This window comes from Scyliorhinus canicula, chromosome 2 (assembly GCF_902713615.1).
Source record: "Scyliorhinus canicula chromosome 2, sScyCan1.1, whole genome shotgun sequence".
Lineage (NCBI taxonomy): Eukaryota > Metazoa > Chordata > Chondrichthyes > Carcharhiniformes > Scyliorhinidae > Scyliorhinus > Scyliorhinus canicula.
In genome coordinates this window covers 281,656,237-281,683,919 of record NC_052147.1, presented here as the reverse complement: position 1 = coordinate 281,683,919, position 27,683 = coordinate 281,656,237, and the positions used below count along the sequence as shown (strand labels likewise).

Here is a 27,683-nt window from a genome sequence, read left to right as displayed (position 1 = left end):
TCAGACAAGTGTCCCGGAGGACAATGGATCTTGAGTGAGTCACCCAGGCTGAACAGGGGTATCCTGTTTTATTTCCATAACGAGTTTAAGTCTGAATTGGATGATATAACTCAGGCCAGGTGTGGGTGTATACATCTGACTCAGTGCTAGCAGTTTCACTCCAGCTGTTTTTGTCTCTTTTTAAAAACCTGAGTACCTTATAATTGTTTTCCAATTAAGGGGCAATTTAGCGTGGCCAATCCACCTACCCTTCACAGCTATTTGGGATGTTGGGGTGAGACCCATGCAGACACAGGGAGAATGTGCAAACTCCACACAGACAGTGACCCGGGACCGGGATCGAACCTGGGTCCTCAGCGCCATAGGTAGCAGTGCTAACCACTGCGCCACCATGCCGCCCAATAGTCAACTGCATTGCTGTGGGTCTGGAGTCCCTTTGTAGGACAAACCAGATAAGGACGACAGATTACCTTCCCGAAAGGGCATTGGTGAACCAGAAGGGCTTTTACGAATATTGACAATGGTCCCATGGTCCCTGTTATTTTAACGTTTTTAATTTTAATGTTGTTGCGGATTGGCAGTACGGTCCTATCAGCACATTCTTGTGATCAGTCTCATACCTCTGTTCATCACTGACAATATTCTGTCTCCTATTTTAACCCGATTTGAGTATTTCAGCTGTGTTTCAGTTAGTGCCATTCTCACTCCTGAATCTGGGTCCATGTCCCACTCCGAATACCGAGTAAGTGCCACACTGTCAGAGGTGCCACCTTTCACGATGAGATGTTAAACCAAGGCCCTGCCTGCCCGCTTAATGGATGTTAAATATCCCTTGGCACTATTTTGACGAGCAGGGGCGCCTAAAGTTCACCATTGCTTCCTCCATGGCAACACCTCAGCCAATCACAGTCAACTTGTCAACCAACCAGCACGCAGACACGGGGAGAAAGTGCAAACTACACTTAGACAGTCACCCCAGGCTGGAATTGAACCCGGGTCCCTGGCTCTGAGAGGCAGCAGTGCTAACCACTGTGTGTCACCTTGCCGCCCAAAGACAGGGTTTACCTGTAATTGAATTTAAATTCCACGTACTGCCATTGCTTTGGGGATCAGAGTATTGACCTGAACCTGTGAATTACTAGTCCAGTGGCATTAACACTGCACCACCATCGGATGGTGTAGATGATCGGATAGATGTGGAGAAACTATTTCTCCTATTGTGGAGAGTCCAGGACAAGGGGGAGTAGCCTTAAAATTAGAGCCAGTCCCTTCAGGAATGATGTCATGAAGGGCTTCTTCACCCAAAGGCGAGGGGAAATCTGGAATTTCCTCCTCACACAAACCTGTTGAGGCCGGGTGGGGGGAGGTCAAGGCGGCTAAATCTTTTGTGGGGGTTAGAATAGAATAGAACATTATAGCGCAGTACAGGCCCTTCGGCCCTCGATGTTGCGCCGACCTGTGAAACCCCTCTAAAGCCCATCTATACTATTCCATTATCATCCATATGTTTATCCAATGACCATTTAAATGCCCTTAATGTTGGCGAGTCCACTACTGTTGCAGGCAGGGCATTCCACGCCCCTACTACTCTCTGAGTAAAGAACCTACTCTGACATCTGTCCTATATCTATCTCCCCTCAATTGAAGCTATTTTCCCTCATGCTAGCCATCACCATCCGAGGAAAAAGGCTCTCACTGTCCACCCTATCTAATCCTCTGATCATCTTGAAGACCTCAATTAAGTCACCTCTTAACCTTCTTCCCTCTAACGAAAACAGCCTCAAGTCCCTCAGCCTTTCCTCATAAGATCTTCCCTCCATACCAGGCAACATCCTGGTAAATCTCCTCTGTACCCTTTCCAATGCTTCCTACAATGCGGCGACCAGAACTGCACGCAATACTCCAAATGCGGCCGCACCAGAGTTTTGTGACAACTGCAACGTGTCCTCATGGCTCCGAAACTCGATCCCTCTGCCAATAAAAGCTAACACACCGTACGCCTTCTTAACAACCCTCTCAACCTGGGTGCCAACTTTCAGGGATCTATGTATGATATGGATCTATATAGGGATATGGAGCAAAGGTGGGTGGGATCGTCAAGATACAGATCAACCATGATGTGGGCAAGAAGCTAAGAGCCTTCTCCTGTTCAGATGTCTCACTAATTAACAAAATAACTTCTTGGTTTAGTGCTGTTGCCGCCCAAATGACCTAACAACCCATTATGACAAAATCAGTGACCTCAGTAAAGATTGTGTGATGTCAGACAGTCACACCCCATGTATGACAGTATTGGGTTGTTCCATGCGCTTCTACGAGCGATAGTTCATGTCCACAGGTAAACAAATATATATAAGGGCAAGACATGGACGCATTGTGCCTTGTCACATCTCTCAGATGTCCCAGAGGGCTCCACAGCCAATTTGTTCCAATGAAACGCAGTCATTGTTCTGATGTAGACAAACAAGGCGGCCACTGGACGGGATGAAAATAAAACCCAAACCAGCTACCCGAGACTGAAAATCACATTGCACTACCTTGAGCCCCTGCCTTGCTCATCCCTCCCTAATGCGACACGGCCAAGAACAGACTAGCTGGTCATTTATATCCCTGGTTTGAGGGATCCTGCTGTGCACGGATTGGCTGCCGTACTTTGCCTACATAACAGAGACTGCTCTTCAAACGAAATTTATTGTGCTCAAAATACTTCTGAGGCACCTGGAGGGAATGAATGTTAAAGGTACTCGGGATGCTGATCAAACGGGCTGCTTTGCCCGAGATGGTATTGAGCTTCATGCGCGTTGTTGAAGAGTATTCCATTACACTTCCAACTCGTGCCTTGTAGATGGTGGGCAGGCTTTGGGGAGTCAGGAGGTGAGTTAACCTACGCAGAATTCCCAGCCTCTGACCTGCTCGTGTAGCCGCAGTATTTATACAGCTGGCCAAGTTTAGTTTGTTCCAGCTCTATTCCCAGACAATGAGCTGGATTCTCCGGTGTCGGGATCGTCCGTTTCACCGGCAGCGTGGGGCTGCCCCACAATGGGAAATCCCATTGGCCAGCTGGTGTGACGGAGAATCCGGGGGGCGTGCCGCACCGGCTGGTGGGAGAAAGCCGGCCATGATCTCAGATTGTATGCTCGAGCTGGTTTTCTCTCACTCATCTTCCAAGATGGCTTTCTGGGCCAATACTGTCGGATCCTGGCTGCCTCCCTGTTAACATTCACAACCAGGCCACTGTCCAGCTCTCTTCCACCACCTCCCCCAGCCTCCGACACCACTCCTCCACCAGTTGGTCAGCATTGCAATTGCCGACCGCTGCTCCGTTCCAAACGGAATTTTTTAATCGATCCAGGATATTATGTAGATGTCCCCACGGTTAAAATGGTTAAATAATGAGGACAGTCTTCACAGAGAAGGCCTGTAATGCCTTGCGTTTAGCGGATTGAGAGTTTAACTGATTAAGGATTCTGCACGTTCTCCCCGTGTCTGCGTGCTCTGGTTTCCTCCCACAAGCGGCCCTCCCTAACTTTCAGCCGCCGGGCCTTGACGCTTGCGTCAAGGCGTTGCGCCGAGAATGACGCGGCCGGCGCGCCTAAGTGACGTCAGCCGCGCATGCGCAGGTTGGCCATCTCCAACCCGCACATGCGCAGCTGAGGTCACAACGGCTGACATCTCAAACCCACGCATGCGCGGTTGCCGTCTTCCCCTCCGCTGCCCCGCAAGACGTGGCGGCTTGATCTTGCGGGGTGGCGGAGGGGAAAGAGTGCGTCCCTTTTGAGATGCCGGCCTGACGATCGGTGGGCACCGATCGCGGGCCAGTCCCCTCCCGAGCACGGCCGTGGTGCTCACTCCCCTCTCCGCCCCCCACAAGCTTCAAACCAGCTTTTGGCGCCATGTTCACGACGGCAGCGACCAGGTGTGGTTGCCGCCGTCGTGAACCGGTCGCGAACGGCAGGCCGCTCGGCCCATCCGGGTCGGAGAATCGGCGGTCGGTGTGAAAAACGGCGAGCGTCGATTCTTCTGAGCGGGAGGTGGGATAATCTCGGGGGGCGCCAGGGGGGCGTGTCGTGAGTCGCCCGGCCCTCCCGCGGTTCTCCCACCCGCCGTGGGGAGCGGAGAATCGCGCCCTGCGTCTCTAAGCATTCTGGGAGAAGCTGATGGAGAAGGATAGTGTGAGGTTGAGTTAGAGTGTAGTTTGTATTAGTGAGAGATGATTAATTACTGTAACATAGATTCGATACTATTATTTTGTTGACATGTTACACAGTACCATTTCAAGTAGTGTAAAATAAACTAGCCTTGGTTTAAACATATACCTTTATATTCTTTGTAAACACTACGACTTTGGCTATCATGGAGAACAATACAAGGAACATAATGCTGTCCCCCTGGGTCCATGACCGTCCCTGTCGCTGTAAAGACCGTTCTCTTATTAATCAGTACAGCTACCCCCCCTGGCCCTCGTCCCATAGCACGAGTGATACGTCTGTCCCACCCAGCCTTTCCTTACCCGCAGTCAGCCCTTCTCCCTCAGGTGTGTCGACTGCAGGTAGGCAATGTTGGCTTTCGAATGGGCAAAGACTGCGGGATCTTTCACCGGGTCGTTGGTTTTTTTTGCACTGTGACCATCGCCTCTGTCACCGCCACCTTGACCGCCACCTGGATTTTGACCTTTATCGCCTCTTTCATTGCGGTCAGCTCCTTTCATAAGGAACGCTTTTCATCCGTCTCCGGGTGGTGGAGGGGGTGGGGAGACTGATGCTCGGTTCGTCGGCCTCCCTCTCTCTTGAGCGGCTGGTCGTCCCTCGCCTCGTGGGTCCACCGGCTCGTTCGCCCGCTGCTTGTAGCCTTTTCCACCACTTCTGCCGTCCCTTGACCCCTCAATTTCCCATTCGCTGGCATTCTGGTTCTCTTCATTTCTCGGTTGAGGTTTAGTTGCCTTCACCGAAAAGTGCCTATTTGGTTCTGGTCTGGAGGAGAGCCACCTGATGTGCGTCCACTCAGCACATCACCGTCACCGGAAGTCCCATACAGTGCCTTCACCACAATCAGTGCCCCGAGGCACTTCATCGGAGTGATGATCATCAAAACAGGGAGCAAAGCCACCGAAGGAAATATTCAGACAGGTGGCTGGTAGCTTGATCAAGGAGGTAGGTCATAAGGGCCATCCTGATGAAAAGAGCAGAGAGGTGGAGAGATTGAGGAAAGGAATTCCAGAGCTGAGTTCCCAGGCAGCTGAAGACATGACCACCGATGGTGGAACAGTTAAAACCAGGGACGCACCAGAAGCCAGAATTTGAGAGGTGCGGCAGAAATCTCGCAAGGATTGGAGGGCTGGGGGAAGCGGGAGTATTTGTGGGTGGGTAGGGGGCAGTGGGGAAGCAGAGTCATGGAGGGGTTTAAAAACCAGGATGAGAATTTGAGTGGCTGACCAGGCTGGTGTCATCAGCATGGAAAACAATGCCTCTTTTGATGACATCATTTGGGTCAATAATGAAGATGAAGAAACAGTGTGAAGACCAAGTGGATGGGCGGGGACATACCAAAGGGGATGTGATGGAAAATGGGTCCCTTTTGATTGATCCCCGCACAATGTCTACTCCTGAGAAAGTGACAGATCCAGTTCATGGGTTTGCAGATAACGTGACAGAGGGCAAGCAAGGTCTAACAGGGCAAGATGACATACACTGCCAAAGGTGGTAGGGTAATCCAGGACTACGTCTCCGCCTCTGCTAACAATCAAGAGGGCCACTCCAGATCTCGAGGATGCAGTTGACTTGAACTGCCTGAACTAACTGATCCAAAGCAGGTTGGTAGAACAACCGAGAGATTGCAGCTCCAATAATGAGTCCCATTCTCTTCTCCTTGATCTTCTTTTCACGAACACAGGACATTGGGACAGCATCAGGGGGACAAAGCTAGGCTTTGAAAACCTGACAAATATCTTTCCAGAGAGTGAGAGAGATGTTTGACCTTCCTGTTCATGGCTTTATATGGTCCCCTGTAAAAAATGACAAAGCTAAAGTTGGAAGTCTGGGAGTGTTTTTCAACAACTCCGTCTGATTACCAAAGGTAATTAAAGCCATGGAATCAGTGTAGTGAAGACTCGGGTTCCATGCCCGCCCCAGAACCCTATCCACATTCTCCCTGTGGCTGCGTGGGTTTCACCCCCACAACCCAAAGAAGTGCAGGGGAAGTGCCATGCTAAATTGCCCCCTAATTGGGGAAAAAATGTACTGGGTACTTCAAAAAAAGAACTAATGTAAAAATAATTTAACGTTAAAAAAAAGAAACAGACAAGTGAAGATTTGATGCAGCAGAAAAGGAGTACATTCAGCCCATCGTTCCTGTGCTCGCACTTGGAAATGGCTATCCAGTTAGCTCCACTCCCCTGCTGTTTCCTGACAGATGTGCAAATATTTCCTTTTCAAGTATTAACCAATTCCCTTCAGAAAGTTTCGACTGATTCTGCTTCCACGGGCCACCTCAGACAGCACAGTCCAGAGTGTAACAAGAAACTGAGTAAGCAAGTCTCTCCTCATCTTCCTTCTTTTTCTCCCAATTATTTAAAATCTGTCCTTTGGTAACAGACCCTCTCGCCATAGCAGACAAAATCTCCTTGTTTACGCATCCATTAAATGTCCCCTTCACCCTTTCCACTCCACCGAGTAGCTACACCAGCCTCTGCACATTAACTAAAGTCCCTCAACTCTGGAAGTATTCCGGGAAATCTGTGCAGTCTCAACGCAATATCACCTTTCCCAATGTGTGGTCCCAGAACTGGACACAGTATTCCAGCTGATGCCTCACTAGTGACCAAAAAGGATTCAACAATGTTTGAGAAATAGTTTTATGAATAGTTCGGAATGGTTTATATATAACAGAATAACAGATACCCGGGAGTGAGTTACAGACTGGAATCTAATCAAAGGGTTCAGGGTGGTTTATATATAGAATAACAGATTCCCGGGAGTGAGTTACAGACTGGAATCTAATCGAGGGGTTTGGGGTGGTTTATATATAGAATAACAGATACCCGGGAGTGAGTTACAGACTGGAATCTATTCGAGGGGTTCGGGGTGGTTTATATATAGAATAACAGATACCCGGGAGTGAGTTACAGACTGGAATCTATTCGAGGGGTTCGGGGTGGTTTATATATAGAATAACAGATTCCCGGGAGTGAGTTACAGACTGGAATCTAATCGAAGGGTTCAGGGTGGTTTATATATAGAATAACAGATACCCGGGAGTGAGTTACAGACTGGAATCTAATCGAGGGGTTCGGGGTGGTTTATATATAGAATAACAGATACCCGGGAGTGAGTTACAGGCTGGAATCTAATCGAGGGGTTCAGGGTGGTTTATTTATAGAATAACAGATACCCGGGAGTGAGTTACAGACTGGAATCTAATCGAGGGGATGGGTTGGTTTATATATAGAATAACAGATACCCGGGAGTGAGTTACAGACTGGAATCTATTCGAGGGGTTTGGCGTGGCTTATATATAGAATAACAGACACCCGGGAGTGAGTTACAGACTGGAAACTAACCGAGTTGTTCGGGATGGTTTATATATCGAATAACAGGGGCAGCACGGTAGCACAAGTGTCTAGCGCTGTTGCTTCACCGCGCCAGGGTCCTAGGTTCGATTGCCTGGTGCGTCACTGTCTGTGCGGAGTCTGCACGTTCTCCCTGTGCCTGCGTGGGGGGGGCGGGGGGAGCGGGGGGCGGGCGGGGGGGCGGGGGGGGGGGGGCGTCTCTTTGTTTTTGTTTTGGGTTGAATATCTGTTTTTTGCCAACGACGGGCGTTAATTTATTGTTTCTCTTTTGTATTTACGGCGGGGGGGGGGTTCTGGTTTTTTTTTGTTCTTAGAATTTTCTGTTATTGCTTTCATTTTTGTGAAAATTTGAATAAAAATTATTTTTAAAAAAAGAATAACAGATACCCGGGACTGAGTTACAGATTAGTATCTAATCGAGGGGTTCGCGGTGGTTTATATATAGAGTAACAGGGACCGGGGAGTGAGTTACAGACTGGAATCTAATCAAAGGGTTCAGGGTGGTTTATATATAGAATAACCGATGCCCAGGAGTGAGTTACAGGCTGGAATCTAATCGAGGGGTTCAGGGTGGTTTATTTATAGAATAACAGATACCCGGGAGTGAGTTACAGACTGGAATCTAATCGAGGGGTTCGGGGTGGTTTATATATAGAATAACAGATACCCGGGAGTGAGTTACAGACTGGAATCTAATCGAGGGGTTCGGGGTGGTTTATATATAGAATAACAGATACCCGGGAGTGAGTTACAGACTGGAATCTAATCGAGGGGTTCGGGGTGGTTTATATATAGAAGAGAACAGATTCCCGGGAGTGAGTTACAGAATGCAATCTAATCGAGGGGTTCGGGGTGGTTTATATATAGAATAACAGATACCCGGGAGTGAGTTACAGACTGGAATTTAATCGAGAGGTTCGGGGTAGTTTATATATAGAATAACAGATACCCGGGAGTGAGATGCAGAGTGGAATCTAATCAAGGGCTTCAGGGTGGTTTATATATAGAATAACAGATACCCGGGAGTGAGTTACAGACTGGAATCTAATCGAGGGGTTCGGTGTGGTTTATATATAGAATAACAGATACCCGAGAGTGAGTTACAGACAGGAATCTCATCGAGGGGTTCGGGATAGTTAATTTCTAGAATAACAGATACCCCGGGAGTGAGTTACAGGCTGGAATCAAATCGAGTGGTTCAGGGTGGCTTATATATAGAATAACAGACACCCGTGAGTGAGTTACAGACTGGAAGCTAATCGAGTTGTTCGGGATGGTTTATATATCGAATAACAGGGGCAGCACGGTAGCACAAGTGTCTAGCACTGTTGCTTCACAGCGCCAGAGTCCCAGGTTCGATTGCCTGGTGCGTCACTGTCTGTGCGGAGTCTGCACGTTCTCCCCGTGCCTGCGTGGGTTTCCTCCGGGAGCTCCGGTTTCCTCCCACAGTCCAAAGACGTGCAGGTTAGGTGGATTGGCCATGATAAATTGCCCTTAGTGACCAAAATGGTTCGGAGGGGTTACTGGGTTATGGGGATATGGTGGAAGTGAGGGCTTAAGTAGGTCGGTGCAGACTCGATGGGCCGCCTCCTTCTGCACTGTATGTCCTGTATGACTCTATGTTCTATGTAACAGATTCCCGGGAGTGAGTTACAGACAGGAATCTAATCGAGGGGTTTGGGGTGGGTTATATATAGAATAACAGACACCCGGGAGTGACTTACAGACTGGAATCTAATCGAGGGGTTCAGGGTGGTGTATATATCGAATAACAGACACCCGGGAGTGAGTTACAGACTGGGATCTAATCGAGCGGTTCGGGGGTTTTATGTATGGAATACCAGATACCCGGGAGTGAGTTACAGACTGGAATCTAATCGAAGGGGTCGGGGTGGTTTATATATTGAATAACAGATACTGGGAGTGAGTTACAGACTGGAATGTAATCGAGGGGTTCAGGGTGGTTTATAGAATAACAGATACCCGGGAGTGAGTTACAGACTGGAATCTAATCGAGGGGTTCGGGGTGGGTTATATATAGAATAACAGATATCCAGGGGTGATTGACAAACTGCAATCTAATCGAGAGGATCAGGGTGGTTTATATACAGAAATACAGATACCCGGGAGTGAGTTACAGACTGGAATCTAATCTAGAGGTTCGAGGTGGTTTATATATAGAACAACAAATACTCGACAGTGAGCTACAGACTAGAATCTAATCTAGCGGTTCGACGTTGTTTATATATAGAATAACAGATACCCGAAGTGAGGTACAGACTGGAATCTAATCCAGGGGTTCGCGATGGTTTATGTATAGAATGACAGATACCCGGGAGTGAGTTACAGACTGGAATCTAATCGAGTGGTTCAGGGTGGTTTATATATAAAATAACAGATACCTGGGAGTGAGTTACAGACTGAAATCTAATCCGGGTTTCAGGGTGGTTTATATATAAAATAACAGATACCCGGGAGTCAGTTACATGCTGGAATCTAATCGAGGGGTTCGGGGGTTTTATGTATGGAATAACAGATACCCGGGAGTGAGATACAGACTGGAATCTAATCGAGTGATTCGGGGCTTATATATAAAATAACAGATACCCGGGACTGAGTTACAGACTAGAATCTAATCGAAGGGATCAGGATGGTTTATATATAGAATAATAGATATCCAGGAGTGATTGACAGACTGGAATCTAATCGAGAGGATCAGGGTGGTTTATATACAGAATAACAGATTCCCGGGAGTGAGTTACAGACTGGAATCTAATCGAGAGGTTCGTGGTGGTTTAGATACAGACTAACAGATTCCTGGGAGTGAGTTACAGACTGGAATCTAATCGAGAGGTTCGAGGTGGTTTATATATAGAACAACAAATACTCGAGAGTAAGCTACAGACTTGAATCTAATCTACGTGTTCCGGGTGGTTTATATATAGAATAACAGATACCCGGTAGTGAGTTACAGACTGGAATCTAATCGAGGGGTCGGGGTGGTTTATATATAGAATAACAGATACCCGGTAGTGAGTTACAGACTGGAATCTAATCGAGGGGTCGGGGTGGTTTATATATAGAATAACAGATACCCGGTAGTGAGTTACAGACTGGAATCTAATCGAGGGGTCGGGGTGGTTTATATATAGAATAACAGATACCCGGTAGTGAGTTACAGACTGGAATCTAATCAAGTGTTCTGGGTATTTTATATATAGAATAACAGATACCCGAGAGTGAGATACAGACAGCAATCTAATCTAGTAGTCCATGGTGGTTTAGCTATAGAATAACAGATACCCAGGAGGGAGTTATGGTTTATAATTCACTCCCACGTGTCCATTAATTAGCTTTTAAGTATTTATTTAGTTGTATAGAGGCTGGGTCATTTCGTCATTGAATATATTCAATTTTGAGTTGAACTAACATTTCATTGACAAGGAACTCTGTAGTGACTGAGAGGCAGACAGGAAAGTGGAATTCAGCCCATAATTCAATCAGTCCTTATTTCTGGAATGGTGAAGCAGGCACATAGGGGTGAATGGCCGCCACCTACTCCTGTATCTAATTTGTCTGTAATCGTATAAGAGGCTGCACCTCCCGTATTAACGCTCCACTTGAGGCTCTGGTCCCTCATCATAATCAAAGTCTATTGATATATCAATAAACTCCTTGAAGTCAACAATGCCAACATTCTCCCCGTGTCTGCCTGGGTTTCACCCGCACAACCCAAAGATGTGCAGGGTAGGTGGATTGGCCGTGCTAAATTGCCCCTTAATTGGAAAAAAGAGTAATTGGGTACTCTAAAATTTAACCAAAAAAAAAGTAGGTACAATAGTTACATGGTGAGGAAAACTCCCTCTGCTCTGACCAACATAGAGAAAGTGAACCAAATGGAATGTATTTTACTCGGGTTGCATGCAACATTTTACGTGAAGAGTCTGATCCATTGATGTTGCAAAGTGCGATAGAACTAAAAAGGCACTTTTGAAATGTAGTCACTGTTGTAATGTATATAACCAGGCATTCAATTTGTGGACAGAAAGTTCCCACAAACAACAAAGCAATAAAAGATCATGGGTGTGATTCTTCATTGGCTGATGCTGAAATCACGAAACTTGATTGGGCGGAGAATAGGTTGTGACGCTAAAGTCGTGGCGGGCACCAATTTGGCGCTATTCTCCAGCACCTCGACAGCGGCGTCAATGTGGTCCGGAACGCATGTACAGTAAATACCATGTGTATATCATTAGTAGGCCTGACCCGGTATTCTACGGAGTCTCCAATGGGCCACGTTCTCGATGGCGCGGTTCATTTGTGCTTTTAAAAATCTTGAAACCGACGCCGTGGCTGCTGAGGGAGTGAGAGGGGGTATGGGAAGTGTCCAACATCGCCATAGTTGGCTGACAGTTGTGCCGCTGGCCAGAGAGGAGCTTCTGCCAGGGCCGGGGGAAGTAGCGGGGGGTGGCCAGGAGGTAGGCTGTGGGATCGGGGTGGACGGGCACGGAACACCATTGCCACAGCGGCAATGCAGCTGCGCACACCGCTGGCTGCCCACTATGAACTTAGGGTCATGGCTCATACAGGTGTCCCTCCAGGGCACCCCCGGGTGCTGCCTGGTCCCAGCCGACCCATCAGCGGTATGGACGTGCTCCAGTACAACCTGTGGCAACTTGTTGGCTGGGATGAGTGTGCGTGGGGAGCGTATTGTGTAAGTGGGGCTGCAGCTTATCAACCACCTGAGTGTCACGGACCCGGTGAATCCTGCAATGTTTCTCATTGGAATAGATTGTGCTCCACGTGGCGCTGGTGATAGCCCCTCAACCGTCACTGAGTCGATCCAGGTGCAGCACCAGTTTTGCTGACGAGAAAGTCCACGAATGCTGCACCCGCGTCAACACTGTCTCAGAAATGGAGAATCCCGCCCCATATAATTTGTTTTCACAGTCTTAGTTGAGGTATTGATACTGGCCAGCACATTAAAGAGAACTCGCCTGCTCTTCCCTGAAACAAGGCAATCATTTGCGTCCATCTAAAACAGCAGATGAGGCAAACAACGGAGCCCACAACTGTGCAGCACTCCCTCAGTACTGCACTGGAAGTGTCAGCCTGGGATTTTGTGCTCAAATCTCTGGAGTAGGACTTAAACCCACAACCTTCTGACTCCTTGAGACAGGAGGATTACCCACTGCGGGGATGAAGAAGAGTAAATGTACACAAATATGCTGATGCATACATATTCAAGAGGTGGCTGGATAAAGCACTTGGGGAGAATGGGATCAAAGGCTATGGGGAGAAAGCAGGATTAGGCTATTGTGTTGGATGGTCAGCCATGATCGTGATGAATGGCGGAGCGGGCTCGAAGGGCCAAAAGGCCTCCTCCTGCCCCTATCTTCTATGTATCTATGTACCCAGGCAAACATCTTTATTTATGGAGAAGTTTCTGGACCCAGCTTTCTTTTTTGTCCACAGGCCATCGATTTGAGGACAACCCTGGAGTTCGTCGCCACCTGGTCAAGAAACTGTCAAGAAGCCAAATGAGTATATTTAACATCAAAATCTCCCAAGCCAGCATGAAAAAGATTCGGACGGAAAGGAAAGCCCATGAGGTATCTGCATCTTCACTCTCTCCTTGTTCAATGTAACATGACACTTGCATTCAGATTGTGCCTTTCATGACCCCAGGGCATCCTAAAGGGCTTTACAGCAGGTGAACTGCGTTTTTGAAGTTTAGTCACTGTTGTAATGTGCATACAGCAAGCTCCCACATTAGGAATAAAATAATAAGCAGATCATTTATTTTTATTGATGTTGGTTCAGTGATAAATATTGTCCAGGACACCAAGATTGAACTCCCCTGCTTTTCAAAATAGAGGATTTTTTAAAAGCCCCCTCAGGGGGTGGATAGGCCCTGTTTCAGCACTTCATCTAGATTTGGATTTGTTTATTGTCACGTGTACTGAGGCACAGTGAAAAGTATTTTTCTGCGAGCAGCTCAACAGATCATTAAATACCTGAAAAGAAAAGGGAATAAAAGAAAATACATAATAAGGCAACACAGGGTACACAATATAACTACATAATACCGGCATCGGGTGAAGCATACAGGGGTGTAGTGTTAATGAAGTCAGTCCATAAGAGGGTCATTTAGGAGTCTGGTGACAGTGGGGAAGAAGCTGTTTTTGAGTCTGTTCGTGCGTGTTCTCAGACTTCTGTATCTCCTGACTGATGACAGTGCAGCACTCCTTCAGTCCTGTACTGGGAGTGTCAGCCTGGATTGTAACCTCAAGGATCTGGGGTGCAACTGGATTCATGTTGGAATTAGAGGGGAAAGTGTAACCCACTGAGTCACAGCAACGTACTCGAGATTAGTGCATTGGACATTTAGAACAAAGAACAAAGAAAAGTACAGCGGAGGAACAGGCCCTTTGGCCCTCCAAGCCTGCACCGACCATCTGAACTAAACCTCCTACCCTTCCAGAGACCATATCCCTCTATTCCCATCCTATTCATGTATTTGTCAAGACGCCCCTTAAACGTCACTACCGTCCCTGCTTCCACCACCTCCTCCGGCAGCGAGTTCCAGGCACCCACTACCCTCTGTGTAAAAAAAACCTGCCTCGTACGTCACCTTTAATCCTTGCCCTTAAACCTATGCCCCCTAGTAATTGACCCCTCTACCCTGGGAAAAAGCTTCTGACTATCAACTCTTTCCATTCCCCTCATAATTTTGTAGACCTCTATCAGGTCGCCCCTCAACCTCCGTCGATCCAGTGATAACAAACCAAGTTTATTCAACCGCTCCTCGTAGCTAATGCCCTCCATACCAGGCAACATCCTGGTAAATCCCTTCTGCACCCTCTCTGAAGCCTCCACATCCTTCTGGTAGCCTAGCGACCAGAATTGAACATTATATTTCAAGTGCGGCCTAACTAAGGTTCTATACAGCTGCAACATGACGTGCCAATTTTTAAACTCAGTTCCCTGGTCGATGAAGGCAAGCATGCCGCATGCCTTCTTGACTACCTTCTCCACCTGAGTTGCCACTTTCAGTAACCTGTATACATGGACACCCAGATCCCTCTGCCTGTCAATACTCTTAAGCGTTCTGCCATTTATTGTATATTTCCCATCTGTATTAGACCTTCCAAAATTCCTAACCTCACATTTATCCGGATTAAACTCTGTCTGCCATCTCTCTGCCCAAGTCTCCAACCAATCTATATCCTGCTGTGTCCTCTGACGGTCCTCATCGCTATCCGCAATTCCGTCAACCTTTGTGTCGTCCACAAATTTACTAATCAAACCAGTTACATTTTCCTTCAAATCATGTATATATAGATATTACAAAAAGGTCCCAGCAGTGATCCCTGAGGAATGCCACCAGTCACAGCCCTACATGCAGAAACGCACACTTCCACTGCTACCCACTGTCTTCTATGACCAAGCCAGTTCTGTATCCACCTGACCAGCTCACCTCTGATCCAGTGCAACTTCATCTTCTGTACCAGTCTGCCGTGAGGGACTTTGTCAAAGACCTTACTGAAGTCCATGTCGACAACATCCACTGCCCTACCCTTATCAATCATCCTCGTCACTTCCCCAAAAATCTCAATCAAGTTAGTTGGACACTACCTCCCCTTCACAAAACCATGTTGCCTCTTGCTACTAAGTCCACTTATTTCCAAGTGGAAATAAATCCTGTCTTTAAGAATCTTCTCCAATAATTTCCCTACCACTGCCGTAAGGCTCACCACCTGTAATTACCTGGATTATCCTTGCTACCCTTCTTAAACAAAGGAACAACATTGGCTATTCTCCAATTCTCTGGGACCTCACCTGTAGCCAGCGAGGATACAAAGATTTCTGTCAAGGCCTCAGCAATTTCCTCCCTTGCCTCCTTCAGTATTCTGGGGTAGATCCCATCAGGCCCTGGGGACTTATAAGAACATAAGAACTAGGAGCAGGAGTAGGCCATCTGGCCCCTCGAGCCTGCTCCGCCATTCAATGAGATCATGGCTGATCTTTTGTGGACTCAGCTCCACTTTCCGGCCCGAACACCATAACCCTTAATCCCTTCATTCTTCAAAAAACTATCTATCTTTACCTTAAAAACATGTAATGAAGGAGCCTCAACTGCTTCACTGGGCTAAGGAATTCCATAGATTCACAACCCTTTGGGTGAAGAAGTTCCTCCTAAACTCAGTCCTAAATCTACTTCCCCTTATTTTGAGGCTATGTCCCCTAGTTCTGCTTTCACCCGCCAGTGGAAACAACCTGCCCGCATCTATCCTTAATGTTTTTCAAGACCCCCAATACCGCCTCCTTTTTGATCTCAACATGATCCAAAATATCTACACACCCTTCCACCTCATCCACCAAGTCCTTCCCTTTGGTGAATACTGATGCAAGGTACTCATTTAATACCTCACCCATTTCCTCTGGCTCCACGCACAGATCAACTCCCCTGTGCTTGAGTGTGCCAACCCTCTTCGTGGCTTCCCTCTTGCTCTTTATATATGTATAAAAAGCCTTGGGATTTTCTGTAATCCAGCTTGCCAATTACTTTCTGTGGCCCCTTTTAGCCCTCCTGACTCCTTGCTTAAGTTTCTTTCTACTTCTTTGTATTCCAAACTTGTTTTGTGTGTTCCCAGCCTCCTAGCCTTGGCAAATGCATCCTTTTTCTTTTTGACTAGGCTCACGATAACTCTCATTATCCAAGTTTCCCAAAACTTATCCTTCATCTTTACAGGAACATGCCGGTCCTGACATTTGAAAGTCTCCCAGAGGCCAGATGTTAATTTGCCCTCAAACCTCTGCCCCAATCTACATTCTTCAGTTCCTGCCTAATATTGTTGAAATTAACATTTCCCAATTTAGCACCTTCACCCGAAGACTACACTTTTATCTTTATCCATCAGTACCTTAAAGCTTACTGAATTATGGTCACTGTTCCCAAATTGCTCCCCTACTGAAACGTCGACCACCTGGACGGGCTCATTCCCCAATACCTGGTCCAGTACAGCCCCTTCCCTAATTGGACAATCAACATATTGTTTCAAGAAGCCCTCCTGGATGCTCTTTACAAACTCTGCCCCATCCACACCCCCAGCACTAAGTGAGTCCCAGTCAATAGAGGGTAGGTGAAAATCACCCACCACAACAATCCTGTTACTTTTACACCTTGCCAAAATCTGTCTACCTATCTGCTCCTCTATCTCCTGCTGGCTGTCGGGAGGCCTGTAGTAAACCCCCAACGTTGTGACTGCACCCTTCATATTCCTGAGCTGTACCCATATAGCCTCGCTGTATGAACCCTCCGAGGATTCCTCCCGCAGTACAGCTGTGATATTTATCTTTTAAAAAAAAATTTTTTTTTATTCAAATGTTTACAAAATATTAATAACAACAAATTATATATTAACAACTGAGAAAAACCAAAGAGAACAAACACCCCCCCTCCCCCCCCCCATAAATACAAAACAGAAAAAATAGATTAACGCCCGTCGTAAACAAAGAACATATGTACACGTCCCTCCAACCCCGGGCTGCTGCTGCTGCCGGCCTCTTTCCCTATCGTTCTGCTAGGAAATCTAGAAAAGGCTGCCACTGCCTAAAGAACCCCTGTACTGATCCCCTCAGGGCAAATTTCATCCTTTCCAATTTGATAAACCCCGCCATATCATTGATCCAGGCCTCCACACTTGGGGGCCTCGCATCCTTCGACTGAAGAAGAATCCTCCGCCGGGCTACTAGGGACGCAAAGGCCAGAACGCCGGCCTCTTTCGCCTCCTGCACTCCCGGCTCCCCTGCAACACCGAATATCGCGAGCCCCCAGCCTGGCTTGACCCTGGATCCTACCACCCTCGACACCGTCCTTGCTACACCCTTCCAAAATTCCCTCAGCGCTGGGCATGCCCAGAACATATGGGCATGATTCGCTGGGCTCCCTGAGCACCTATTGCACCTGTCCTCGCCCCCAAAGAACCGACTCATCCTCGTCCCGGTCATATGAGCCCTATGCAGCACCTTAAACTGTATGAGGCTGAGCCTCGCACAAGAAGAGGAGTTCACCCTTCCTAGAGCATCCGCCCACGTCCCCTCCTCAATCTCCTCACCCAGCTCCTCTTCCCATTTACCCTTTAGCTCCTCCACCGAGGCCTCGTCCATCTCCTGCATCACGTGGTATATTTCCGAAATCTTCCCCTCTCCAACCCACACCCCGGAGAGCACCCTGTCCTGGACCCCACGCAGAACAACAGGGGGAACCCCGTCACCTGCCGCCTGGCAAACGCCCTCACCTGCATGTATCTGAAGATGTTCCCCGGGGGGAGCCCGAACTTCCCCTCTAGCTCACCCAGGCTAGCAAACCTCCCATCTAGAAACAGGTCCCCCAACCTCCTAATACCCGCCCTGTGCCAACCCAGGAACCCACCGTCCATATTCCCCGGGACAAACTGATGGTTCCCTCGTATCGGGGACCTCATCGAGGCCCCCACCTCCCCCCTGTGTCTCCCCGACTGCCCCCACATTTTGAGGGTAGCCGCCACCATCGGGCTCGTGGTATACCTCGTTGGAGGGAGTGGCAGCGGCGCCGTCACCAGCGCCTCCAGGCTCGTGCCCACACAGGACGCCACCTCCATCCTCTTCCATGCTGCCCCCTCCCCGTGCATCACCCACTTACGCACCATCGCTGCGTTGGCAGCCCAATAGTACCCACAGAGGTTGGGCAGAGCCAGCCCCCCCCCCCCCCAATCCCTGCCCTGCTCCAAGAACACCCTTCTCACCCTCAGGGTCCCATGCGCCCACACAAACCCCGTAATTCTCCTGTTGACCCTCCTGAAAAAAGCCTTCGGGATAAGGATGGGAAGGCACTGGAACAGGAACAAAAACCTCGGGAGCACCGTCATCTTGACGGACTGCACCCTGCCCACCAGCGACAGCGGCAACATGTCCCATCTTTTAAACTCCTTCTCCATTTGCTCCACCAGCCTTGTAAGGTTGAGTTTGTGTAGGGCCCCCCAGCTCCTGGCCACCTGGACTCCCAAGTACCTAAAACTCTTCTCCGCCCTTTTTAGTGGGAGCCTACCAATCCCCTCCTCCTGGTCCCCCGGATGCACGACAAACAGCTCGCTCTTCCCCAGGTTGAGCTGTATCCTGAAAACTCCCCAAATTCCCTAAGGATCTTCATCACCTCCGGCATTCCCCCCACCGGGTCCGCCACATACAACAATAAATCATCGGCATAGAGCGACACACGGTGCTCCTCCCCCCCTCGTGCCAGTCCCCTCCAGTTCCTCGACTCCCTCGACGCCACGGCCAGGGGTTCAATTGCTAACGCAGAGAGCAGGGGGGACAGGGGACACCCCTGCCTCGTCCCTCGATATAAGCGAAAATACTCCGATCCCATCCTATACATCCTAAATCTTGCCGAATAGCATCATAATTGCCTTTCCCCCAGCTATAATTCTTGCCTTGCGGTATATACCTATCCCTGCCCATTGCTAAAGTAAACATAACCGAGTTGTGATCACTATCACCAAAGTGCTCACCTACATCTAAATCTAACACCTGGCCGGGTTCATTACCCAGTACCAAATCCAATGTGGCCTCGCCCCTTGTTGGCCTGTCTACATACTGTGTCAGAAAACCCTCCTGCACACACTGCACAAAAACTGACCCATCTATAGTACTTGAACTATAGTATTTCCAGTCAATATTTGGAAAGTTAAAGTCCCCCCTCCTCGAGCCCATCCACCAAGCCCAAGCAAAAAGACAGTGCCCCACTCACCCTGAAAACAACATAGAACCAACATTAAACAGAAACCCCCCCCCTCAAAAGATAACACAGTTACACAGAGCCCCCCGCACCCAACCCTCAGTTTGAGTCCAACTTCTCGGCCTGCACGAAGACCCACGCCTCCTCCGGGGACTCGAAATAGAAGTGCCGGTCCCTGTAGGTGACCCACAAACGCGCCGGCTGCAGCATGCCGAACTTTACTCCTTTTTGATGTAGCACCTCCTTCGTCCGGTTGTACCCAGCCCTCCGCTTAGCCACCTCCGCACTCCAGAGCTGGTAGATCCGTACTACCGCATTCTCCCACCTGCTGCTCCGCTCCTTCTTGGCCCACCTGAGCACACACTTCCGGTCAGCGAACCGATGAAACCGCACCAGCACCGCCCGTGGCGGCTCACTCGGCTTGGGCCTTCTTGCCAGTATTCTGTGGGCTCCATCCAGTTCCAGGGGCCCCTGGAAGGACCCAGCTCCCATCAGCGAGTTCAGCATGATGACCACATAGGCCTCCAAGACTGACCCCTCCAGCCCCTCTGGGAGGCCCAAGATCCACAAATTTTTCCACCTCAACCGGTTCTCCAGCTCCTCGAACGGCTCCTCCCACTTTTTATGAAGCGCCTTGTGCATCTCCACCTTTTCCACGAGGGCTGAGGCCTCATCCTCTCTTTCAGAGGCCTGCTGTCGGTTCTCCCGAATTGCCACCCCCTGGGCAGTCTGAGTCTCCATCAGCTTGTCGATGGAAGCCTTCAAAGGCTCTAGCAGCTCCGCTTTGAGCTCCCGGAAGCAGCGCTGGAGAGTCTCCTGCTGCTCCTGCGCCCTATGCCTCCAGGTCTCCGCCGGCCGCCATCTTGTGCCTCTTCCCCCGCTTTTGCTTTGGCGCTGCCACCGCTATTTTACTCGCCCCACTCCTGGTCCAAGCCATATACCATTGGAGGAATGTTGTTATCACCTTCCCACGTCGGGAACCGTCGAAAAAGTGCCGCTGGGGGCCCTAAAAAGAGCCCAAAGGTCCGTTCCTGGCGGGAGCTGCCGAACGTGCGGCTTAGCTCCGCATAGCCGCAACCGGAAGTCCTGTGATATTCATCTTAACCAGTAGCGCAACTCCCCCAACCCTTTTACATCCCCCTCTATCCCGCCTGAAACATCTAAATCCTGGAACGTTCAGCTGCCAATCCTGCCCTTCCCTTAACCAAGTCTCTGTAATGGCAACAACATTATAGTTCCAAGTACTAATCCAAGCGTTAAGTTCATCTGCCTTACCTGTTACTTCTCGCATTGAAACAAATACACTTCAGACCCATTTTGATCAGCAATCACACCCTGCCTCCTCTTCCTCTGTGTCTTACTGGCCCTATTCCCTAATTCCCCTTCACCCTTGCTCTGGTTCCCAGCCCCCTGCCAAACTGGTTTAAATCCTCACGTGTGACATGAGCAAACCTCCCGGCCAGAATATTTATCCTCCTCCAATTTAGACGCAACCCATATCTGAACCATTTTGTGTGTGTGTGTGTGCAAAGAGGGTTTGGTGTGGAGGCTACATTGTGCTGTCATCATCTCCTGCCTCCACCAACCTCAAGACAATCTCACTGAATATTTATTTCACTCTCCTTCCCCCATCGTTGACACAGGTTTTTGTCGAGCTGAATGAGCTGGTCATGGGTAAGAACAATGAGGTCAAGTGGCAGGAGACTGCCCGCTGGATCAAGTTTGAGGAAGACGTGGTTTCAGAGACGTATAAGTGGGGCAAACCGCACGTGGCGTCCCTCACATTTCGCAGCCTCCTGGAGTTGAGAAAGACCATTGGACAGGGTGAGTGCTGCTGCAAAGTGCATGTTCCCACCAGGCCGTGCCCATTACACTTTCTGTTTGACCCTGAACTGAGCTTCCGTTTGCTGGTCCTCCCCATCACCAAGGCAACCTCCTTTCCCCCCCCCTCAGTCACGTTGTCTGTGTCTACCTCTCCGTGCTCCTGAAACCTCACTTTGTGCCTTTGTTACCGGGATTTGACTATTCCAATGCCACCTTCCACACTCCGGGAGAATGTAAATAGGGAGAGAGGGATTTAGGAGAGAGGGACCGGAAGAATGTGACTAGGGGGACAGGAGTTCATGAGAAGATAAATGGGGAGAGAGGGGTTCAGGAGAGAGGGGTTCAGGAGAATGTAAATGGGGAGAGAGGGGATTGGGGACAATGTAAATGGGGAGAGAGGGGTTTAGGAGAATGTAAATGGGGAGACAGGGGATTGGGGAGAATGTAAATGGGGAGAGAGGGGATTGGGGAGAATGTAAATGGGGGATTGGGGAGAATGTAAATGGGGAGAGAGGGGATTGGGGAGAATGTAAATGGGGAGAGAGGGGATTGGAGAGCATGTAAATGGGGAGAGGGGATTGGGGAGAAGGTCTACCTCTCCGTGCTCCTGAAACCTCACTTTGTGCCTTTGTTACCGGGATTTGACTATTCCAATGCCACCTTCCACACTCCGGGAGAATGTAAATAGGGAGAGAGGGATTTAGGAGAGAGGGACCGGAAGAATGTGACTAGGGGGACCGGAAGAATGTGACTAGGGGGACAGGAGTTCATGAGAAGATAAATGGGGAGAGAGGGGTTCAGGAGAGAGGGGTTCAGGAGAATGTAAATGGGGAGAGAGGGGATTGGGGACAATGTAAATGGTGAGAGAGGGGTTTAGGAGAATGTAAATGGGGAGACAGGGGATTGGGGAGAATGTAAATGGGGAGAGAGGGGATTGGGGAGAATGTAAATGGGGAGAGAGGGGTTTAGGAGAACGTAAATGGGGAGAGAGGGGATTGGGGAGAATGTAAATGGGGAGAGAGGGGATTGGGGAGAATGTAAATGGGGAGAGAGGGGATTGGGGAGAATGTAAATGGGGGAGAGAGGGGATTGGGGAGAATGTAAATGGGGGAGAGAGGGGATTGGGGAGAATGTAAATGGGGGGAGAGGGGTTTGGGGAGAATGTAAATGGGGGAGAGAGGGGATTGGGGAGAATGTAAATGGGGGAGAGGGGTTTGGGGAGAATGTAAATGGGGAGAGGGGATTGGGGAGAATGTAAATGGGGAGAGAGGGGATTGGGGAGAATGTAAATGGGGAGACCGGGATTGGGGAGAATGTAACTGGGGAGAGAGGGGATTGGGGAGAATGTAAATGGGGAGAGGGCATTGGGGAGAATGTAAATTGGGGAGAGGGGATTGGGGAGAATGTAAATGGGGAGGGAGGGGATTGGGGAGAATGTAAATGGGGGAGAGGGGATTGGGGAGAATGTAAATGGGGAGAGAGGGGATTGGGGAGAATGTAAATGGGGAGAGAGGGGATTGGAGAGAATGTAAATGGGGAGAGGGGATTGGGGAGGATGTAAATGGGGAGAGAGGGGTTTGGGGAGAAGGTAAATGGGGAGAGGGGATTGGGGAGAATGTAAATGGGGAGAGGGGATTGGGGAGAATGTAAATGGGGAGAGGGGATTGGGGAGAATGTAAATGGGGGAGAGAGGGGATTGGGGAGAATGTAAATGGGGGAGACAGGGGATTGGGGAGAATGTAAATGGGGAGAGAGGGGATTGGGGAGAATGTAAATGGGGGAGAGGGGATTGAGGAGAATGTAAATGGGGGAGAGGGGATTGGGGAGAATGTAAATGGGGAGAGGGGATTGGGGCGAATGTAAATGGGGGAGAGGGGATGGGGAGAATGTAAATGGGGAGAGAGGGGATTGGGGAGAATGTAAATGGGGAGAGACGGAATTGGGGAGAATGTAAATGGGGAGAGAGGGGTTTAGGAGAATGTAAATGGGGAGACAGGGGATTGGGGAGAATGTAAATGGGGAGAGAGGGGATTGGGGAGAATGTAATGGGGAGAGAGGGGATTGGGGAGAATGTAAATGGAGGAGAGAGGGGATTGGGGAGAATGTAAATGGGGAGAGAGGGGATTGGGAGAATGTAAATGGGGGAGAGAGGGGATTGGGGAGAATGTAAATGGGGAGAGAGGGGATTGGGGAGAATGTAAATGGGGGGAGAGGGATTTGGGGAGAATTTAATGGGGAGAGGGGATTGGGGAGAATGTAAATGGGGAGACCGGGGATTGGGGAGAATGTAACTGGGGAGACAGGGGATTGGGGAGAATGTAAATGGGGGAGAGGGGATTGGGGAGAATGTAAATGGGGAGAGAGGGGATTGGGGAGAATGTAAATGGGGAGAGAGGGTATTGGAGAGAATGTAAATGGGGAGAGGGGATTGGGGAGGATGTAAATGGGGAGAGAGGGGTTTGGGGAGAAGGTAAATGGGGAGACAAGGGATTGGGGAGAATGTAAATGGGGGGAGAGGGGATTGGGGAGAATGTAAATGGGGGAGAGGGGATTGGGGAGAATGTAAATGGGGGAGAGGGGATTGGGGAGAATGTAAATGGGGAGAGGGGATTGGGGCGAATGTAAATGGGGGAGAGGGGATTGGGGAGAATGTAAATGGGGAGAGAGGGGATTGGGGAGAATGTAAATGGGGAGAGACGGAATTGGGGAGAATGTAAATGGGGAGAGAGGGGATTGGGGAGAATGTAAATGGGGAGAGAGGGGATGGGGATAATGTAAATGGGGAGAGAGGGGATTGGGGAGAATGTAAATGGGGACAGGGGATTGGGGAGAATGTAAATGGGGGAGAGAGGGGATTGGGGAGAATGTAAATGGGGGAGAGGGGATTGGGGAGAATGTAAATGGGGAGAGAGGGGATTGGGGAGAATGTAAATGGGGAGAGAGGGGATTGGGGAGAATGTCAGTAGGGAAAGCGGGATCGTGGGGGGAGGGGGGAGTGTAAATGAGGTGGGAGGGTTTTCCTCAGTGCTGCTGTTCCTGGATGGGAGCTGTTACTAAACAAGGTAGTAACAGCTACTTACCAGGGGTAAGCCATGGGGTACGGGCCTCTGGCACGGAGTCTGTCCCTGTTGCTCAGAAGGGAAGGGGGGAAAGGAGTAGAACATTAGTAATTGGGGACTCAATAGTCAGGGGCACAGATAGGAGATTTTGTGGGAGCGGGAGAGACTCACGTTTGGTATGTTGCCTCCCAGGTGCAAGGGTACGTAATGTCTCGGATCGTGTTTTCCGGGTCCTTAAGGGGGAGGGGGAGCAGCCCCAAGTCGTAGTCCACATTGGCAGTAACGACATCGGTAGGAAAGGGGACAAGGATGTCAGGCAGGTCTTTAGGGAGCTAGGATGGAAGCTCAGAGCGAGAACAAACAGAGTTGTTATCTCTGGGTTGTTGCCCGTGCCACGTGATAGTGAGACGAGGAATAGGGAGAGAGAGCAATTAAACACGTGGCTACAGGGATGGTGCAGGCGGGAGGGATTCAGATTTCTGGATAACTGGGGCTCTTTCAGGGGAAGGTGGGACCTCTATAGACAGGATGGTCTACATCTGAACCTGAGGGGCACCAATATCCTGGGGGGGAGATTTGTTAGTGCTCTTTGGGGGGGTTTAAACTAATTCAGCAGGGGCATGGGAACCTGGATTGTAGTTTTGGGGTACGGGAGATTGAGAGTATAGAGGTCAGGAGCACAGATTTGACTTCGCAGGAGGGTGCCAGTGTTCAGGTAGGTGGTTTGAAGTGTGTCTACTTCAATGCCAGGAGTATACGAAATAAGGTAGGGGAACTGGCAGCATGGGTTGGTACCTGGGACTTCGATGTTGTGGCCATTTCAGAGACATGGATAGAGCAGGGACAGGAATGGTTGTTGCAGGTTCCGGGGTTTAGGTGTTTTAGTAAGGTCAGAGAAGGGGGCAAAAGAGGGGGAGGTGTGGCGCTGCTAGTCAAGGACAGTATTACGGTGGCGGAAAGGATGCTAGATGGTGACTCTTCTTCCGAGGTAGCATGGGCTGAGGTTAGAAACAGGAAAGGAGAGGTCACCCTGTTGGGAGTTTTCTATAGGCCACCCAATAGTTCTAGGGATGTAGAGGAAAGGATGGCGAAGATGATTCTGGAAAAGAGCGAAAATAACAGGGTAGTTGTTATGGGAGACTTTAACTTTCCAAATATTGACTGGAAAAGATATAGTTCGAGTACATTAGATGGGTCGTTCTTTGTACAATGTGTGCAGGAGGGTTTCCTGACACAATATGTTGACAGGCCAACAAGAGGTGAGGCCACATTGGATTTGGTTTTGGGTAATGAACCAGGCCAGGTGTTAGATCTGGAGGTAGGTGAACACTTTGGAGACAGTGACCACAATTCGGTGACCTTTACGTTAGTGATGGAAAGGGATGAGTATACCCCGCAGGGCAAGAGTTATAGCTGGGGGAAGGGCAATTATGATGCCATTAGACATGACTTAGGATGTGTAGGTTGGAGAAGTAGGCTGCAAGGGTTGGGCACACTGGATATGTGGAGCTTGTTCAAGGAACAGCTATTGCGTGTTCTTGATAAGTACGTACCAGTCAGGCAGGGAGGAAGGGGTAGAGCAAGGGAACCGTGGTTTACCAAAGAAGTGGAATCTCTTGTTAAGAGGAAGAAGGAGGCCTATGTGAAGATGAGGCGTGAAGTTTCAGTTGGGGCGCTTGATTGTTACAAGGAAGCGAGGAAGGATCTAAGACGAGCAAGGAGGGGACATGAGAAGTCTTTGGCAGGTAGGATCAAGGAAAACCCAAAAGCTTTCTATAGGTATGTCAGGAATAAAAGAATGACTAGGGTAAGAGTAGGGCCAGTCAAGGACAGTGGTGGGAAGTTGTGAGTGGAGGCTGAGGAGATAAGCAAGATACTAAATGAATACTTTTCGTCAGTATTCACTCAGGAAAAATATAATGTTGTGGAGGAGAATGCTGAGACCCAGGCTATTAGAATAGATGGCATTGAGGTGCGTAGGGAAGAAGTGTTGGCAATTCTGGACAAGGTGAAAATAGATAAGTCCCCAGGGCCTGATGGGATTTATCCTAGGATTCTCTGGGAAGCCAGGGAAGAGATTGCTGAGCCTTTGGCTTTGATTTTTATGTCATCATTGGCTACAGGAATAGTGCCAGAGGACTGGAGGGTAGCAAATGTGGTCCCTTTGTTCAAGAAGGGGAGTAGAGATAACCCCGGTAACTATAGGCCGGTGAGCCTCACGTCTGTTGTGGGTAAAGTCTTGGAGAAGATTATAAGAGATACGATTTATAATCATCTAGATAGGAATAATATATTAGGGATAGTCAGCATGGTTTTGTGAAGGGTAGGTCATGCCTCACAAACCTTATCGAGTTCTTTGAGAAGGTGACTGAACAGGTAGACGAGGGTAGAGCAGTTGATGTGGTGTATATGGATTTCAGTAAAGCGTTTGATAAGGTTCCCCACGGTCGGCTATTGCAGAAAATACGGAGGCTGGGGATTGAGGGTGATTTAGAGATGTGGATCAGAAATTGGCTAGTTGAAAGAAGACAGAGGAGTGGTAGTTGATGGGAAATGTTCAGAATGGAGTTCAGTTACGAGTGGCGTACCACAAGGATCTGTTCTGGGGCCGTTGCTGTTTGCCATTTTTATAAATGACCTAGAGGAGGGCACAGAAGGATGGGTGAGTAAATTTGCAAGACAACACTAAAGTCGGTGGAGTTGTTGACAGTGCGGAAGGATGTTGCAGGTTACAGAGGGACATAGATAAGCTGCAGAGCTGGGCTGAGAGGTGGCAAATGGAGTTTAATGTAGAGAAGTGTGAGGTGATTCACTTTGGAAAGAATAACAGGAATGCGGAATATTTGGCTAATGGTAAAATTCTTGGCAGTGTGGATGAGCAGAGGGATCTCGGCGTCCATGTACATAGATCCCTGAAAGCTGCCACCCAGGTTGATAGGGTTGTGAAGAAGGCCTATGGTGTGTTGGCCTTTATTGGTAGAGGGATTGAGTTCCGGAACCATGAGGTCATGTTGCAGCTGTACAAAACTCTGGTACGGCCGCATTTGGGGTATTGCGTACAGTTCTGGTTGCCTCATTATAGGAAGGACGTGGAAGCTTTGGAACGGGTGCAGAGGAGATTTACCAGGATGTTGCCTGGTATGGAGGGAAAATCTTATGAGGAAAGGCTGATGGACTTGAGGTTGTTTTCGTTAGAGAGAAGAAGGTTAAGAGGTGACTTAATAGAGGCATACAAAATGATCAAAGGGTTAGATAGGGTGGACAGTGAGAGCCTTCTCCCGCGGATGGAGGTGGCTAGCACGAGGGGACATAGCCTTAAATTGAGGGGTAATAGATATAGGTCAGAGGTGGGTTTTTTACGCAAAGAATGGTGAGGCCGTGGAATGCCCTACCTGCAACAGTAGTGAACTCGCCAACATTATGGGCATTTAAAAGTTTATTGGATAAGCATATG

The 27,683-nt window shown here is 49.0% G+C and overlaps 1 protein-coding gene across 4 annotated transcripts in view; it reads left to right on the top strand.

The window, feature by feature from the left end:
* The window catches only part of slc4a3 (solute carrier family 4 member 3), a 176,938-nt gene that overhangs the window by 63,645 nt on the left and 85,610 nt on the right, over positions 1-27,683 (top strand). For all 4 annotated transcript variants that reach the window (XR_005459828.1, XM_038790157.1, XM_038790158.1 and 1 more), the window contains 2 exons: positions 13,040-13,176; positions 20,990-21,170. Coding sequence is in view for 3 of the 4 variants with exons in the window: in XM_038790157.1 (XP_038646085.1) it covers positions 13,040-13,176; positions 20,990-21,170 (318 nt within the window). In the remaining variant the exon portion in view is untranslated. The remainder of the gene's footprint in view (positions 1-13,039; positions 13,177-20,989; positions 21,171-27,683) is intronic.